This window comes from Andrographis paniculata, unplaced genomic scaffold (assembly GCF_009805555.1).
Source record: "Andrographis paniculata isolate CXL003 unplaced genomic scaffold, ASM980555v1 Contig57END, whole genome shotgun sequence".
NCBI lineage: Eukaryota > Viridiplantae > Streptophyta > Magnoliopsida > Lamiales > Acanthaceae > Andrographis > Andrographis paniculata.
The window spans coordinates 2229501-2245001 of record NW_026137592.1 but is presented as its reverse complement, the minus strand read 5'-3'; the positions used below and the strand labels follow the sequence as shown (position 1 = coordinate 2245001).

General features: G+C 27.6%; 1 protein-coding gene across 2 annotated transcripts; it reads right to left on the bottom strand.

Moving 5' to 3' along the window:
- Nucleotides 1-6345: 6345 nt before the first annotated feature.
- Nucleotides 6346-9069, bottom strand: LOC127257160 (zinc finger protein GAI-ASSOCIATED FACTOR 1-like). 2 transcript variants are annotated; one of them, XM_051283512.1, is made up of 4 exons: nt 8293-9069; nt 7769-8165; nt 7378-7601; nt 6346-7289 (listed from the first exon to the last, which is right to left on the bottom strand). In XM_051283512.1, the coding sequence occupies exons 1-4, from the start codon at nt 8432-8434 to the stop codon at nt 6544-6546; spliced, it is 1509 nt and encodes a 502-aa protein (XP_051139469.1). In that variant the 5' UTR covers nt 8435-9069; the 3' UTR covers nt 6346-6543. The 2 variants fall into 2 exon arrangements, with proteins under 2 accessions (XP_051139469.1, XP_051139468.1); XM_051283511.1 differs by having other exon boundaries at nt 6346-7292; nt 8293-9068.
- Between the last annotated feature and the right edge of the window lie 6432 nt (nt 9070-15501).

Here is a 15501-nt window from a genome sequence, read left to right as displayed (position 1 = left end):
ATAAAAATCTTGGAAAAAAAATGCAAAATATCATTACAATTTCATTACAATTCTTGATTGCGAAATCATAAGTTCAAACTCTTTTAGATGAATTTAGTAATTCTTGATTGCTCATTCATAATAAAACATGATAAGTAGAAACATAGTGACTTATAACCTCATATTTACTATAATTAATTTACTAAATTATACAGTATCACTAATCAAAGGTATCAATAGTTTTGAGACAGAAAATAATATTATTTAAATAATTATATTTTAAAAAATAAATAAATAAATATTCACAATTACAAAAAGCAAAATTTTCATAATTCATAAATACTAAAGGAACACAACTTTGCACTCTATTTATATTTTTAAAGTTATTTTTTATTATTCATTTAAATTTATCTCTTCAAAAAAAATTCAATTTTTTTTTTCATTTAAATATTATATTAATATTTAATTCTCTAATTATAATATTGTATCAACGTCTATTCATTAAAATTTTTTTAGAAACACTTGTTTGGACATTCTCCATCAATAGCATTGGGTTTTATCTTTTATGGCCATAAATTGTTGGACTAGCCCATCATTTATTTTTTCTTTACTTATTTTTTTTTATTATTATTTTTTTAAGATTTGATGTGAGCCGTTGGATCTTTTAGAGATATTTGTGATTGTCAATCACAATGATATATATATATATGTAGTTATTCGTACTCGTATTTTATTTATTATGTGAAATTATTTTGTTTTATATTAAAATAAATACAAAATATCTTCGTTTAAAATTGATATTTGATTAATTGGTTGTAAATTCGCATTTAGTTATACAAATTTTATATATATAAATAATATATTCTTTCCATTATTTAATTATATTCTCATTTTTTTTTTGTAATTTACAGAGAAAATTGAAATATAATTGAATAATAAAAGAGTATAAAATATCTCAAATAATAGTTTTTTTCAGAGAAATTGTTACCTAATTTTTATATAAAAAAATATAAAATAAATGCTTAGTCAATTATTTATTACTAATATTTTGAATACATAAAAGTGACATCATTTATTTGTATAAAATTTACGTAATTAGAATTATGTTTAATTTTTGGACAAAATATATATTTTCTACATATTTTAATTTAAATTAAAAAAAAATTACATAAAAAATATAATAAATTGCTTAAAGTAGGTAGAGGAACATTGATCTTTTTAACCCTAATTTTATATTTACATGAATTGCGAAGGTTGGTATCAATTTAATAAGTGGGTTAAAAAGTGTGGGTAAATAATAATGGTTTTGGATTCCATGCATATGTCGTAATGATGCCATGGGAATAATAATAATAATAATAATAATAATAATAATAATTATCCCTCTCTCATGCAAACATGCTCTCATTTGACTGAACATAAATTTTAATAAAAGTTAGTACTAATTGTTAATTTTTTTTTTATAGTAAAAAAGTATAAAAATAAAATGACTTTTTACTTAAAAAAGAAATAAAAATATTTTTCGATGACAACCTAAAAAGAAAAGTGAGTATAAATTTTAACGTGGAGTTTGTAATAATAAAGGAATCCCATTTTTGTTATGTATAGCAAAAAGAAACATGTTTGGAATTTTGATTATATACATAAAGTGAGTCCATTTAGGGAAATTGTACCCTTTTTTTTCACTTCATTAATAACCTCACCTTTTTATGCCACTTTTGCTTACAGTTTTTATTATAGATAACATATGTTGATAATTGCTTTTGTGCGGTACCATCCTAAATAAAAATAAATTATTTTATTTTATAAAATATTACATTAAATTAATACTTCTTCGTCCCTTATTAATTTATTTATTTATTTTAATATATTTCATAACAAAATATTAGTATTTTTTTATAACGGTATTATCTATTTAACGTTACAAATACATTTTTAATTTACAATATATTATATAAATGTCATTACTTTTATATTATACAATACTAATAAGGTTAATTTAGTCTTTTAACTTTTATTTGTACTACATTATAATATTCTTTGTTTTTTATACTCCATCGGTTTTAATACAATAGTCTTGTTTATCATTTTTGTCCGTTCCAAAATAATAGTCTTGTTTCTATGAATAATCATATCGCCATAGAATTATCCCTATTTTTTTGTTATTATTACACAATTGTCACTACTTTTAATATACTCACAAGGGCAAAAAAGTCATTTATCCTTACTTTTTAATTTTTACCGACTGTCGATATAATATCAATATTCCTTAAATCTCGTGTCCAACACACTAAGACTATATTTGGAGGGAGTTATATTTTTTACAATTTCTCATATTTTACAGCAAAAATAGTACCTAAAACTATAAATACTAAATAAATGCTTTGTATGTTTGGTTTTGTAATTTGTGTTTGATTTTAATTTTGTGATTTGTGTTTTAAATAAAATAATTGTTGAATAGATGCGTTTATATAAAAATTTATATTATTTGTATATAAAACATGAGATTTCATAGGAGAAAATTCACAAAATGAATAAAATTAATAATCCAAGACACCAAGGAAAATTGAGTGTGTAGATAGTAACGACGTATTTATAAATAAGTATAATATTGAAAAATATAGATTAAAAGTGCGTAAAAATAATTTGTTATAAATGACAAATGCATATTTTTTATTTCTCGATTTATTGGACATACGACAATGATCGATCTTCACTCTACGCTCTCATATTCTTTTCTAATTTTGTCGTAGATATTATTTTGTATCGATCGATCTAGTCGATGATATGTTCGAATTAATGATGCAATTATTGAAAAGGAAAGATATATATATATATATATATATGCATGAAATTGCTTTGGCTTTGACCATACATTCATTCAATTATTTATTATGTCCCCACATTTAGCTGTTCTAATTAATACATGCCTTGTTCGTAAAGTTGCCCCGTCGTTGTCCTAAGCATCGCCGGGGATTTAAAAAAAATATCAAATTAAATTGAATAGTTTTTCCAGTTAAATTGAAAATTTTGATTTAAATATTATTAGAATATAAAAATGAAATTCTCTGTTTTAATAATAAGAATGCGTACATAATATATAAATCATGTAAATAATGCAAGAAACCTACGATAACTACCATAAATTCTATAGGGTATATATATTTGATGTTTAACGTGATTTTTTAAAATATAAAATTGAATAATAAAAAATAAAATTTAATAATTCACATGTGAACAAATTAACAAACCTTTGTATTCCTTCGATCTCATTTTTTGTTTGATTGAAATATCAATAAACACATGATTCACGTGGAGATTTACGTGTTTGTTTGGAGGATTTTGTAAGATTTTTACTGTTCATTAAAATTCATTCCGAAAACATCAAATTAAATATATTTTTTTATTTTTTTTAATATTATACTAAAAATTAATTTTACATTTAAAACATCACATCAATAGTTATTTATATCACATCATAATTATTCAAATTCAAAATTTTCACTATTCAAATCTCAATTCAAAATCCAAAACCCCAAACAAACATAGTTTGGGATTTTGACAAAAAAAAAAAAAAAAAATGTAAAAATAAGTGAAAATTTGAATATTTAGTTTAATATTTTTGTAAAATAAAATATATATTTAATATAATATTTTGGAAAAATATTTATTAATTAATAATATCAAATTTCTTAAAATGAATATAATTAATATTTGATGTTATATAAAAAATTAAATATTTAATTTGTTATATTTAACTTTGAAATAATATATATACATATATGTATATATAATTGCGTAATAGTGAGAATCCATGTAGAAACCTACATCAACAAAATCTAGTGCGTGTTTAAATGTACGAAAAATTTATTTATTTTTAATATGAAATAAATATATATTAGTGTGATTTTCAAATATAACAACCTTATTTATAATAATAGTAATAAAAAAAAAATACAGTGTTTAATTTGTTACTTTTTAAGAAAAAAATTAATGAATAATAAAAACGGTAAATGAAATTTACAACTCGACTAACCTATTTATTTTAAATAAAATACTTTTAATTTTTATATTTTTAAAATATTTTATTTGGATTATCAAATATTAATTTTTATTTCAATTCAAAATTCAAAACACAATTAAATACACCATAATAATATCTGAAGAAGTAGCAAAAAATTCAAAATTATAGAAATAGTCAACAATTTAATGATATGGAAGTAGACATTATATTGGCATTTATCATCAAGGGTTGACCATGGTGGCCAAGAATAGATTAAGCCACTACTTTCTGTGTTTAATTTGTTTACTGTTTATAGTTTATATATATATATATATATATATATAAAGATCAAGAAAGTATTATAAAAATAAAAATAAAAATAAAATAATATTTTATGTATATTTTTAGCTTTATTAGTATAAGTATATATATTGTATAATTTCTTTATTTATAATATATATTATTTTGGATGGTTCAATCATAAAATAATTATTTTACCCTCATATACCATGTCCATGTTGTTGTATCTGTCCGTCTCCTATCTCATGTCACTTTCATTTTCTGAAAAATGATTTAAGTATTTAATCTCATTTTAAATAGTTATCTCCTAATTATACTTATCTTAAATTCTCGTGTCTATAGTAACCAAGACACCCAATGTGGGACAGAGAGAGTATTAAATACCTTTTTTTTTCATAGATATTTTTATTTTAACACGACATTATTAATCTATACATAGACATATGCTAAATATGGGGATCGAACATTGAATTGACACTCACACTCACTAATAAATAAGTGAAATTGAGAGTGAAACATATACTTCCTCCGTCCAATTTCTATTGTCTTAAAGTATATTTGCACAGTTTTTTAAATGATTGTCTTTTTGTTATGAATTGACAAATTTGCCCTTAATTGTTTTTGTGAAATTATTTGAAAATATATAATTTTTTTTGTGAAGCATGTAAAATTATGTATTAATATAACAATAATGAATATGTACTATATATATATTGAAAAAAAATATGTACTTCCTCAGTTTCATTGAAAAGTTACTATTTTTTAATTTAATAATTGTACTACTTACATAACATAATAAATATTGTCTCAATTTACAATATATTACACAAATACCATTATTTTTATATTACACTATACTAATAGAGATATTTTTATCATTTTTACTACAATTTAATATTAAAAAATTTACATGCAAAAAGCAAACATCTTTAATTTTTTCTAATTTGAAGTATCTTTCAATAAGATATAAAAATCATCAGCAAACTAAGCCCGAACATTGAGAGTTTAAACCTATGATGTCAGTGTCACGAGTCTACACGCGGGATAAATACTTTGTTTTATAAATAAAATGAGAAAGTATATTATATACTGGTGCGGACAGAGGTGGGGGCAAGGGTGGGCTGCAGCCCCCCTCTCCCACCCCACCCCAGTATATATATATATATATTTACTTACTTAAATTTATCTATTTTTTTATTTAAATATATGTAATATTGAGAAAATGAATAAATTAAAAAATACTAAAAAATTGTATATCTTATCCGAATAAAAAGAATAAAAAAAATATTTATAATATAGTGTATAACTATTATTATTGTTGTAATTCGTTATTTGTATTTATTTTTTTCAAAATATAATAATCAGAATGATAATTTTTTCGAATAAAAAATAAATATTTATAAATAAAATATACTTCATCTGTCTCAATACAATAGTGCTATTTACCATTTTTATCCGTCCCAAAATAATAGTCTCATTTTCATAAATAACCATGTTACTATAAAACTACCCTTACTTTTTCATTATTATTACACAATTGTCATTACTTTTTACCCTAATACACACAAGGACAAAAAAGTATTTTACCCATATTTTTTACCCACTACAAATGTAATATTAATATTCTTTAAATCTCGTGTCAGACGCAACCCAAACTATAATTTTGGAACGAAGGAGAATATTATTTTATAAATTTCAAAATTAAAACCCCCCCTCTAATATAATCCTAGGTGGACACTGATTATATATATATATATATATGTTAGAGACCATGTCAGTAAAAACAAAAAACAAAGAAAAAGAGAATTGTATGAACAAAGTCTAAAAAAGACACAGAAGAATGAAACCCATTATACTCTTTCACGTAAAAATGATAAAACACTTCTCCCAACATGCATTACTTTTAGATTATGAGCTAGCATTATAACTTAACTTGAGTATATTTGTGCAATCAATACATAAATTTATACCTAATGTACGTATATTTAAGATTTTTAGAACAAGCTAAGTGAAAATGATATACTAAAAAAAAGTACATATTAATAATAAAAAAATGTAACCAATCACTGGAAAATTGGATAATTCATTTGAAGCAGAAAGTTGAAATATTACACTCTCTAAAGGATAAGGATAGAAATTAGAAACAAATCCAAACATGCATTATAATTACAATAATGCCCCTCCAGGTAGTTTATCAAATTAACCCATAGTTTTTTTTTTTTACTTTTACTATGGAAGCAACTATTTTCTTACCGATTCCATCAGACGACCGACGGCTTCCGGTCCGGAGAATCCTCCCACGACTCGCCGCCGTCGAATGAGCTCAGGAAGGCGGAGAATCCGACGGAGGAGGGCTCCCCGCCGCCGCCCATTCCTAGTCCCAGAAAATCAAGCGTCGTAGGCTTGTCGGAGAAGAGCGCCGACGGGCTCATCATCAGCCCGGACGACGCCGGAATGTTCTCGAACTTGGCGGCGCCGTTGTTCCAGAAGGTGGGAGGCGGCGGCGACGTCGTGTTGGGGTGGTGGTCGGAGGCGGAGGGTAAAGCCAGGCCGAGGCCGCGGAGGAAGGAGGAGCTGGACGACGTCGTTGCACCCATCTGAGCGGCTTTCTGGAGCAACGCCGTGGCGGATAATGCCGCCGGAGGCGGCGGAGGTATCGACACGTAGCGTGGCGAGGTGGCGGGGAATAGGGAGGATGGAGTGTATAGGGAGGAGGATAAGGAGAGGGACATGGAATCAACGGCGGTGGGATGGTGGCTGTGGTCGGGCCCCGCCGCCATCGCAGACAGTAAGCTGGAGTAAGGCGACGGCGGCGGCTGGGGAAGATCGGAGGTTGGAGAATTGAATGTAAATGCTGTGGCGGTCGACGCCGGGGAGGAAACTGTCGTACCTACTGTCGAAGTAGCTATAGAAGCCTCGGTGGCGGTGGTGGTGGTTGTAGCAGCAGCTGCGACGGAAGCCGGAGGTCCTGGCGGCGGCGGCGGCTGTAGATTTTCAGGCAGTTCAGCTGCTGCAATGAAAAATGAGAATTATATACACTCCCTTCCCTTGAAGCATTCTTTGATTAATTGAGAAGAAAGGATTGATTGAATTACCAGGGCTTTGAACGGAGAGAGCAGGAGAGACAACACTGGTAGACGGAGTGAGCGGCGGCGGCGGCGGACTGGAAGTTGCAGGAGGCGGAGATGCGGCGGCGATCTGGACCTTCAAATCTCCTCCGGTCGGCGGCGAAGGCTCAGGCGGCGGAGGGGGCTGAGACCGAGCACTCTCCTGCGCCAAGGCATCGCAAAAGGCTCTGTGCGTAATGAAACTATCTCTCCTACAAATTCATTCACCAACAAAACGAACATTCATGAGAATCAATTCATCTACAGAAAGTGGAGTTTAATTTCCTCCTATGGAAGGTATTGAATTAGGTTTAAATGAAACTGCAAGTGCAACGACAGACCATTAATGGAGTTTCTGAAGCTGAAATTAAGGCCTCACCTGGAAAACAAGGTTCCGCAATCGCAACGGTACTCGCGAGTGCCGCAGGTCTTCATGTGCGCTTTCCAGTCGGACTGAACGGCGTACTTCTTCGAGCACCGCTCGCACTTGTACTTCTTCTCGCCGTGCTTCCGGCAGAAGTGTTTCTTAATTCCGGTGAGGTCGCCGAGGGCTCTGGAAGGGTCGTGGTGGATGCAAGTCGGTTCCGGACAGATGTAAACGCGCTTCCTTACTTCTTTGCTCGTTCTCTGACGGAGCTTCCACGGCAAGTTGTGGCCACGCCGGTGGAGTTGCAGATTCTGGTCGCGTTGGAATCCTTTGTTGCAGATTTCGCACACGAATCTGTTGGTCGCCAGTAGTGTTTTGGGAGATAAGGCAATAACTTCCGCATCTGGATCTATAAACAACATACTGGAATTAATCTCAGAAGAACGTGAAAACTAACCTCCTAAATCAGGTTTTTTCGCATCCGAGGGTTTTCCGGAGAGAAAAATGGAAGGAAAATGATCGGAGTTTGCTCTTACCTGGCATTCCGGGAAGATTTCGCTTCTTCTTCGCCGGCACGGAGGTTTCCGTCGGCTGATCATTGGATTTATTCGTCTGATTATCAACGGAGCGAGGATTGGATTCAGCAGAAGGTGTAGAGGATTTCTCAATGTCTACCATGGTCAATTATTGCATGCTGCAGACTTCGATTACTTATCCTTTTGATAAAGAAATCATTGCAGCCATACAAACCTGAAAAACTTTTCACCAAATCCGAGCCGAACACCAAAACTTCAACTGAAAACGAAAATGAAACCAGCAAGCATCAAAGCTCCTTTGCAGAAAGAAAAGGAAGCAAAAAGCAAAGAAGCTTGAGCTCAGAAGCTAAAGAAGATAGAAAACCAAATTCATAAAAATCTCTCGAAAATTGTTTTCCTCTTTTCTCAAAAAGAACGATGATTTCGTCTCAAAATCTAACAAAAATTAAACATCTCCTTGAAAATCCTAAACCAAAAGTACACTCCTTCCTCGATCGAAGCGAAAACCCCAACGCCGGTTCATCAACGCAGCACCAATTAACAGCAACAAAATTCACGACCAGATTAAACAACTCGCGTACGTTCACACACACGATGCGACGCGCTTTCAAATCACTCTTCCTCTGCAGATTCACAGCAACAAACGATTTGCAAAACTCGATTTGCTCGATCGTACGTACTACTGTTGATCAATGTTTGAGAGAGAGAGAGAGAGTTTTGAAGTGAAATGTGAAAGAAAAATAAACGAAAGGTGTTTTTGTGAAGGCCGCAGCAGGAGCAGGAGCAGTAGAAGTAACTAACCATGGTTGAGCCGTTTATTTAACCATGGTCAGGCCGGAAACTGAGCCTAGCTACTTGACCTCGAGCTGCAGCTGCTGCTTCGGCGTGAAGACACCACCAGCCCTGTGCGTGATCCGACCGTCCACGTGGCTAAATCTGCGTATCTGGGACACTTGTCGGAGTAACTCACTACGTCTCCTGCAGTGCTTTGTCGTTTAGTGGACGGACTTCTTCGGGAGTTGAGTATCTCATCTGAAAAGACATTTCTGCCCTCACAGTATTGTTGCCATTTTAGTATTCTTTCCCTTGTTCATCTTTAATTTTGTTTTGAGAAAAGAACAGGAGAATTTATTACTCCCTCTCACCTAAGAAAAGAATTTTCGATAAATATAATTAATAAATAATTTAAAATATATTAATAAATTAAAATTAAAATACTTAATTATTTTTAATTAAAATTAAAAAATTTTAAAATAAAAAAATTAAAATGAAATTAAAATGTGAAACTATTTTTTAAAAATAAAATGAACCATATGGATATAGTGACGGAATGAATATTATTTTTTTAAATAATAAAAACTAGTAACATTGAAAAAAAAAAAAGAAAAAAAAAAGACTATTTTATGCATTGAATGTGGAGTATTATTTAAAGTAAGGTTTTCGTTTCGATTTTATTATTATTTTTAAATATTAAATTAAATAACTATGTTTTATTTATTAAATGCATGTGTTTTTTTTACACTTTTATAGTAACATAAAATTATCTTATATTATTTATTTATTCAATTTATTTTAAAAAAGTATGTATTAAATTGAAGTTTTTGAAGGTTTTTGGAATTTCGAAAGTTTGAAAAAAATTAATAAATAAAAAGTTAATATTTGGTTTATATTTTATAAAAAAATAAAATATATTTAATGTGATATTTTTTTAAAAAAAAATAATATCGAATAAGTGAAAGTGTATTGCATAAACAGAGCCAATGTTTTTATTTCTCTGCAACACCCTGTTTTATGCTATAATTAGTTAATACCCAATTTTTCCCATAACAACTTATATATTTGTTTGAACTTTGTCTCTATTTTTTGTTTTTTATTTTCGTCTGTGCCATATAAATTATTATTTTTTTTTTGGAAAATTGATTATACACTTTAATTATATTTTAAAATTTAAAATTTAAAATTTTTTAATCTTTGTTAAATTATTTAGATATCTTAATCTTAATTTATAATTATTTTTACTAAATATACTTCTTAATTACTTACTAATTATATTTTACCTAAATTCTTGTATTTACGGTAATGCGTCTATTTTATCTAGGACGGAGGAAATAATATTTTTTTTTTTTTGCTTTTTATTGAAAAAAAAAAGAAACTAAAAAAAGACAAAATGAGGACAATTTTTATAACAATGCAAATAAAAAAGGTTGTATAAATTTGAATAATGGGTGAGGAATCATCCAACTCTACGAATATAATTTTATTGAATATAATTATATTTATAAAATCATATAAAAAAATTCCTTTAAATTTCAAATTTTGCAAATAAGTGACACAGTCAATTCCGGTAATGTAGCACAAACCACGTAGTGGCATGGTCGTAATTAATCCAAAAAGGGAGGCTATTTTAGTGTAGAGTGGTCAGAGGGGTACCCGACTCAAACAGTGCATAAATGAGACAACTCCAAAATTCCCCAAATTCACAACACAAGTAGCAAACATATTTAATAATAATAATAAATAAATAAAAATAAAAGTATCGAAACACATTAAAATAAGAAGATAAGTAGTTGCAATTATTAAGTGATTTTATCTTAAGACTTAAGATACAAATCATGTTGGATTAAAAATCCAATTAATCTATCACTCAAATTAAATTTTATATTATCTGATTTATTAATTTATTAGGCCGAGATGTATTTAGTAAGTGAGAACCTTCTATACGCACAAACTTGGTAAATTATTAATTGAGTGATGAAACCAATTAATAATAATAATAAGGAATATAAATGAGGTTGTGATCCCAGGTTTTAGATTACTTTTTCATATCTCGTCGCGAGAGTAACGACATAAACCCTAACGATTTTCTAAGGAAGGTTGCGGCATAGGCTTGAAGAACACAAAACTCTCTATTATTTGCAGATTCGAATCCGACTATACTGAAGAATAAGGTTAGATTTATTTGCTTTATTTTTTATCTCAATTATTACAAAACGACAAATTCTATACTTAGGGTTTAATTTCTGATAAGTTCTAACAATACAATAAAATAAATAATTAAATAAAAAGAATGGTAGGAGAGAAATCAGTTCTTTTTTCTTTAACATTTGAGTTTACTATCCTACTGTATTATTCATTAATTTTTTTTTTTCAAAAAAAATATTTAAAATATTAGTTATGTAACATTATTTTAATTTTAAAATTAGGGTTAGGATCGGATAGCTGTAAAGTAAGTAAAAGGTGGTGGTGCATAAAGAAAGATGGAAAAATTGTCAAAAAAGGTATAATTAGGGAGAGAGAGATAAGCAATGCATGCAATGATCACCGCTTTGATTATCTTTTCGATTGCCCGCCCTACCTTTTCATACTCTTCATTTTTACCTTTCTCAAATAAATAAATATTTAAAATTTATTCGTTTCTATAACTAGATATTCATTTATTTTTTATAACATGATTTTATAAATATTATTATTATATAAAGGTAATGATATTTGTGTAATATATTATAAGTTGTAAGGGTATTTGTAATGTTAGGTAGATAATACAGTTACTAAAAAAAAAAAATGAATACTTTGTTATGAGATAGACTAAAATAAAAAAATAAATACTTTTGTTATGAAACGAAAAGAGCAGTAGTATTTCATTTATCAATAAAGTATAAATAGCTTTAGCAGCAACTATAGTTTTTGATTGGATTAAATCATCATTATATAATCAAGACACTTTGTACATACTTTTGTATATTACCATATACTAATATTATATCATACTTGATTCATCTGACTTAAATCTTTCACTTTATATTAACCACGAAGTTATACTGTGTAATTAGTAAGTAATTAAGAAATCTATCAGTGAAAATAAATATGTTTTAATAAAAATAATTATAAATTAAGATTAAGTTGACTAAATAGTTTAATTAAAATAAAAAAAATTATAAATTATGAATTTTAAAATGTGATTAAAGTGTATAGTAATATTTCAAAAAAAAATGAAATTTTACGTGGGAATAACTAAAATAGAAATAGTAGACAAATTAAGTGGGACGGAGTGAATATAAAAATATATATCGTTTAGTTTATATACTGTAAATATTATGCTGAAATTAATTATATAAAATTATATCATGTGTTTTTAAATATGTGTTGGTATTTTTTGCTTTCATTTAAAACTGTACTTACAGTTGAAATTCAAAAAATATACTCCATCCGTCGCAATTAAATTGTTATAGGTGCTATTTAAATTAAAACTAAGATAAAGCTCTAAAAAAGATACCTAAAAAATAAAAAGTTACTCTCTCCGTCCTACATAATTTGTTCATATTTCCTATTTTCGTCTATCTCATATAATTTATTCTTTTTCTTTTTGAAAATTAATTATACACTTTAATCATATTTTAAAATTTAAAATTAATTTTTTTTAAATCTTAATTAAATTATTTAGTTGTTTTAATCTTAATTTATAATTATTTTACTAAATAATAATTATTTTTACTAATATATTTTTTAATTGTTTACTAATTATATTTTACCTAAATTTACCTAAATTTTCGTGTCTACGTTAATAAATCCATATTACACGCAGACGGAGGGAGTAATCATTATCAAACACACATGCATATATTTACATTGACATTGGTAGCAAGGTGTTCACACGTGCATGGCACGTGGACAATTATAGTGCATTTGATGTGTTCTTTCATATTTTCAAATTTGCTGTTTTTATAATGGAAAAATAACAATTGAACATAATGTTTTCTTGTAAAGGAAAAATTAAATAATAGATTTTATTTTATTTTCTTTAAAAAAGAGTTTAAATGGTTAGATATAATACATGTCAATTCAATTATGTATATAAAGGTAAAAATAGTAAAAGAGGAATGCCATGTTGTTTATCCTATTTGGTTCAGCCCTAACTTTAACTTATATTTGGATGTTTAAATTCAATTTTATATTTATTTCGACATTCAATACTTAGTTTGTTTTATTGTAATTCAAATTGACCTGAAATGTAATGTTGATTATAGTTTTTTTATTTTATTTTATACATAGTTATTTAATATAATATATTTTTATTAAAAATTATGTAGAATTAATAATATTAATTTTAGTTTTTTAAGAAAAAAACCTAAAATTTGCTAGATAATGCCTTTAATGGAGAGACCCGAAATCCTAAGTTGTGTTTGTTTGAAGGATTTTGGTGGACTTCTACTATTCATCCTATTTTTCTTCCAAAAAAATATCAAATCAACCACCTATTTTTTATTTTTTGTATTATACTAAAAATTAATTTTACTATTTAAATTTTAACTCAAAATCCAAACACAAAACAAACACACCCGAATTCAAAAATTGTAAAAAGGATTCCTACTGTCTTAAATCTTATTTGAAATAAAATCTTCATCTTTTACATCTGAAAAAAAAAAAAAGAAAAAGAAAAGAAAAATCAATGAACAACCAACAAAACTGCTTTTAGCTTTAAATTATACAATGGTTGTTTAAGTAAATTTCAAATATAAAATTATTGTTTACTTTGTATTTTTTTGGTAACACAATTCTTTATAAATATTAATGAAAAAATACAATATATATAGGTATATGTTTTATCTATTTATAAAAAGTTAATAATTTAATAAAATATTATTTTTAATATTTTTTACACAATTTCTAATACATAAAAAAAAAAAAAAACACCCATATATATACATATATAATGATGTAATTGTGAAGGTAGGAATAGAATCCAGATGGGTGATTCGTTAGATGATTTTTTCTTTTTGGTGATATATGTGGAGAAGTGAAAGGGAATGATGATATTTATTTTTTAATAAATAAGTAATAATAATAATAAAAATGAGGGATTTGGAGAATTATTTGGCTGTGGAGCACATGCCAAAGTATGAGATACGTTAGTCAATGGGTCCACTCATTTATAGTCTGACCTGCCTAATTAATACTTCCCTCCGTCCCTCCGGATACTTTGTCCGCTTCACTGTAGACACGAAATTAAAGAGAAATATAATTAATAAATAATTTAAAATATATTAGTGAATATAATTATTATATAATAAAAATAATTATACATTAAGATAACTAATTAGTATAATTAGAATTAAAAGAATTATAAAAAAAAATTTAAAATAAGATTAAAATGTAAATTTTTTTTTAAAAAAAGAAAATGATAAAATAAATAGGACAGACGGAAATGGAAAGGTGGACATGAGATGTGAAACGGAGGGAGTAATTCTTTCAAACTCTGTCTCACCTAGGGAAGGATAAATTTACCAAACATACCGAAATACCGACTTATCGTACCGTATCATGCCGAAAATACCAAAAATTTCGGTACGGTATGAATATTGTATTGAAGTTTTCGGTACAGTATCGGTATAAATTTTCAAAAAGTTTGGTATTTTGGTATGATACCGTACCGATATTATTTTTATTAAATAATTTAATTATTAATATAAATAATAATTATTAATATCTTTTAAAATTGTAACAAAAGAATATGTAAACTATTGAAAATTTATTGATCTTTTCATAATATTTTTGTGATGAAAAATAGTGGTATTTTATTAATTTTTTTTAATTATTTTAAAATTTAAAATTATATTTTCGGTATAATCGATATATACCGGTATCTACCGAAATCAAAATTTTCGGTATAACCAGTATATACCTATATCGTATCAAAATTAAAATTTTCGGTATAAACGATATACCGATACCGTACCAAAAATTTCGGTGTATCAAAATTCAGTATATTAAAACTTTCGGTACGATACCGATATGTATTTTAGTCATTCCAAACAATTCGATACGGTATCTATATCGGTAACGACCGATATTTTTCGGTAGGTACGATATGCCATCCCACCCAACTTAACTTATGGAGTATTTTGGAAACGAAAACACTCGGGCATTATTGGAAGACAATTTATGTTACTGTTGTTGATCATGAGATTTAAATGCAAGATAAGATAAAGATATTCTCCAAAGTCGAATTGCAAATATTGGATGAATTGTAAATTATGTAGTATTGCTACAATAAAGGCCATGCTTGCTACTTTATATGTCACTCTTACATTATACAATTGCCTAGCACTATTCTAAATCTTACATTCAAAATACACATTCGACTTTTAATATCAAACTCAAATCAAAATTTTCCAAAACGCATCAAAAGAAACATACCTTTTCAAACCACCG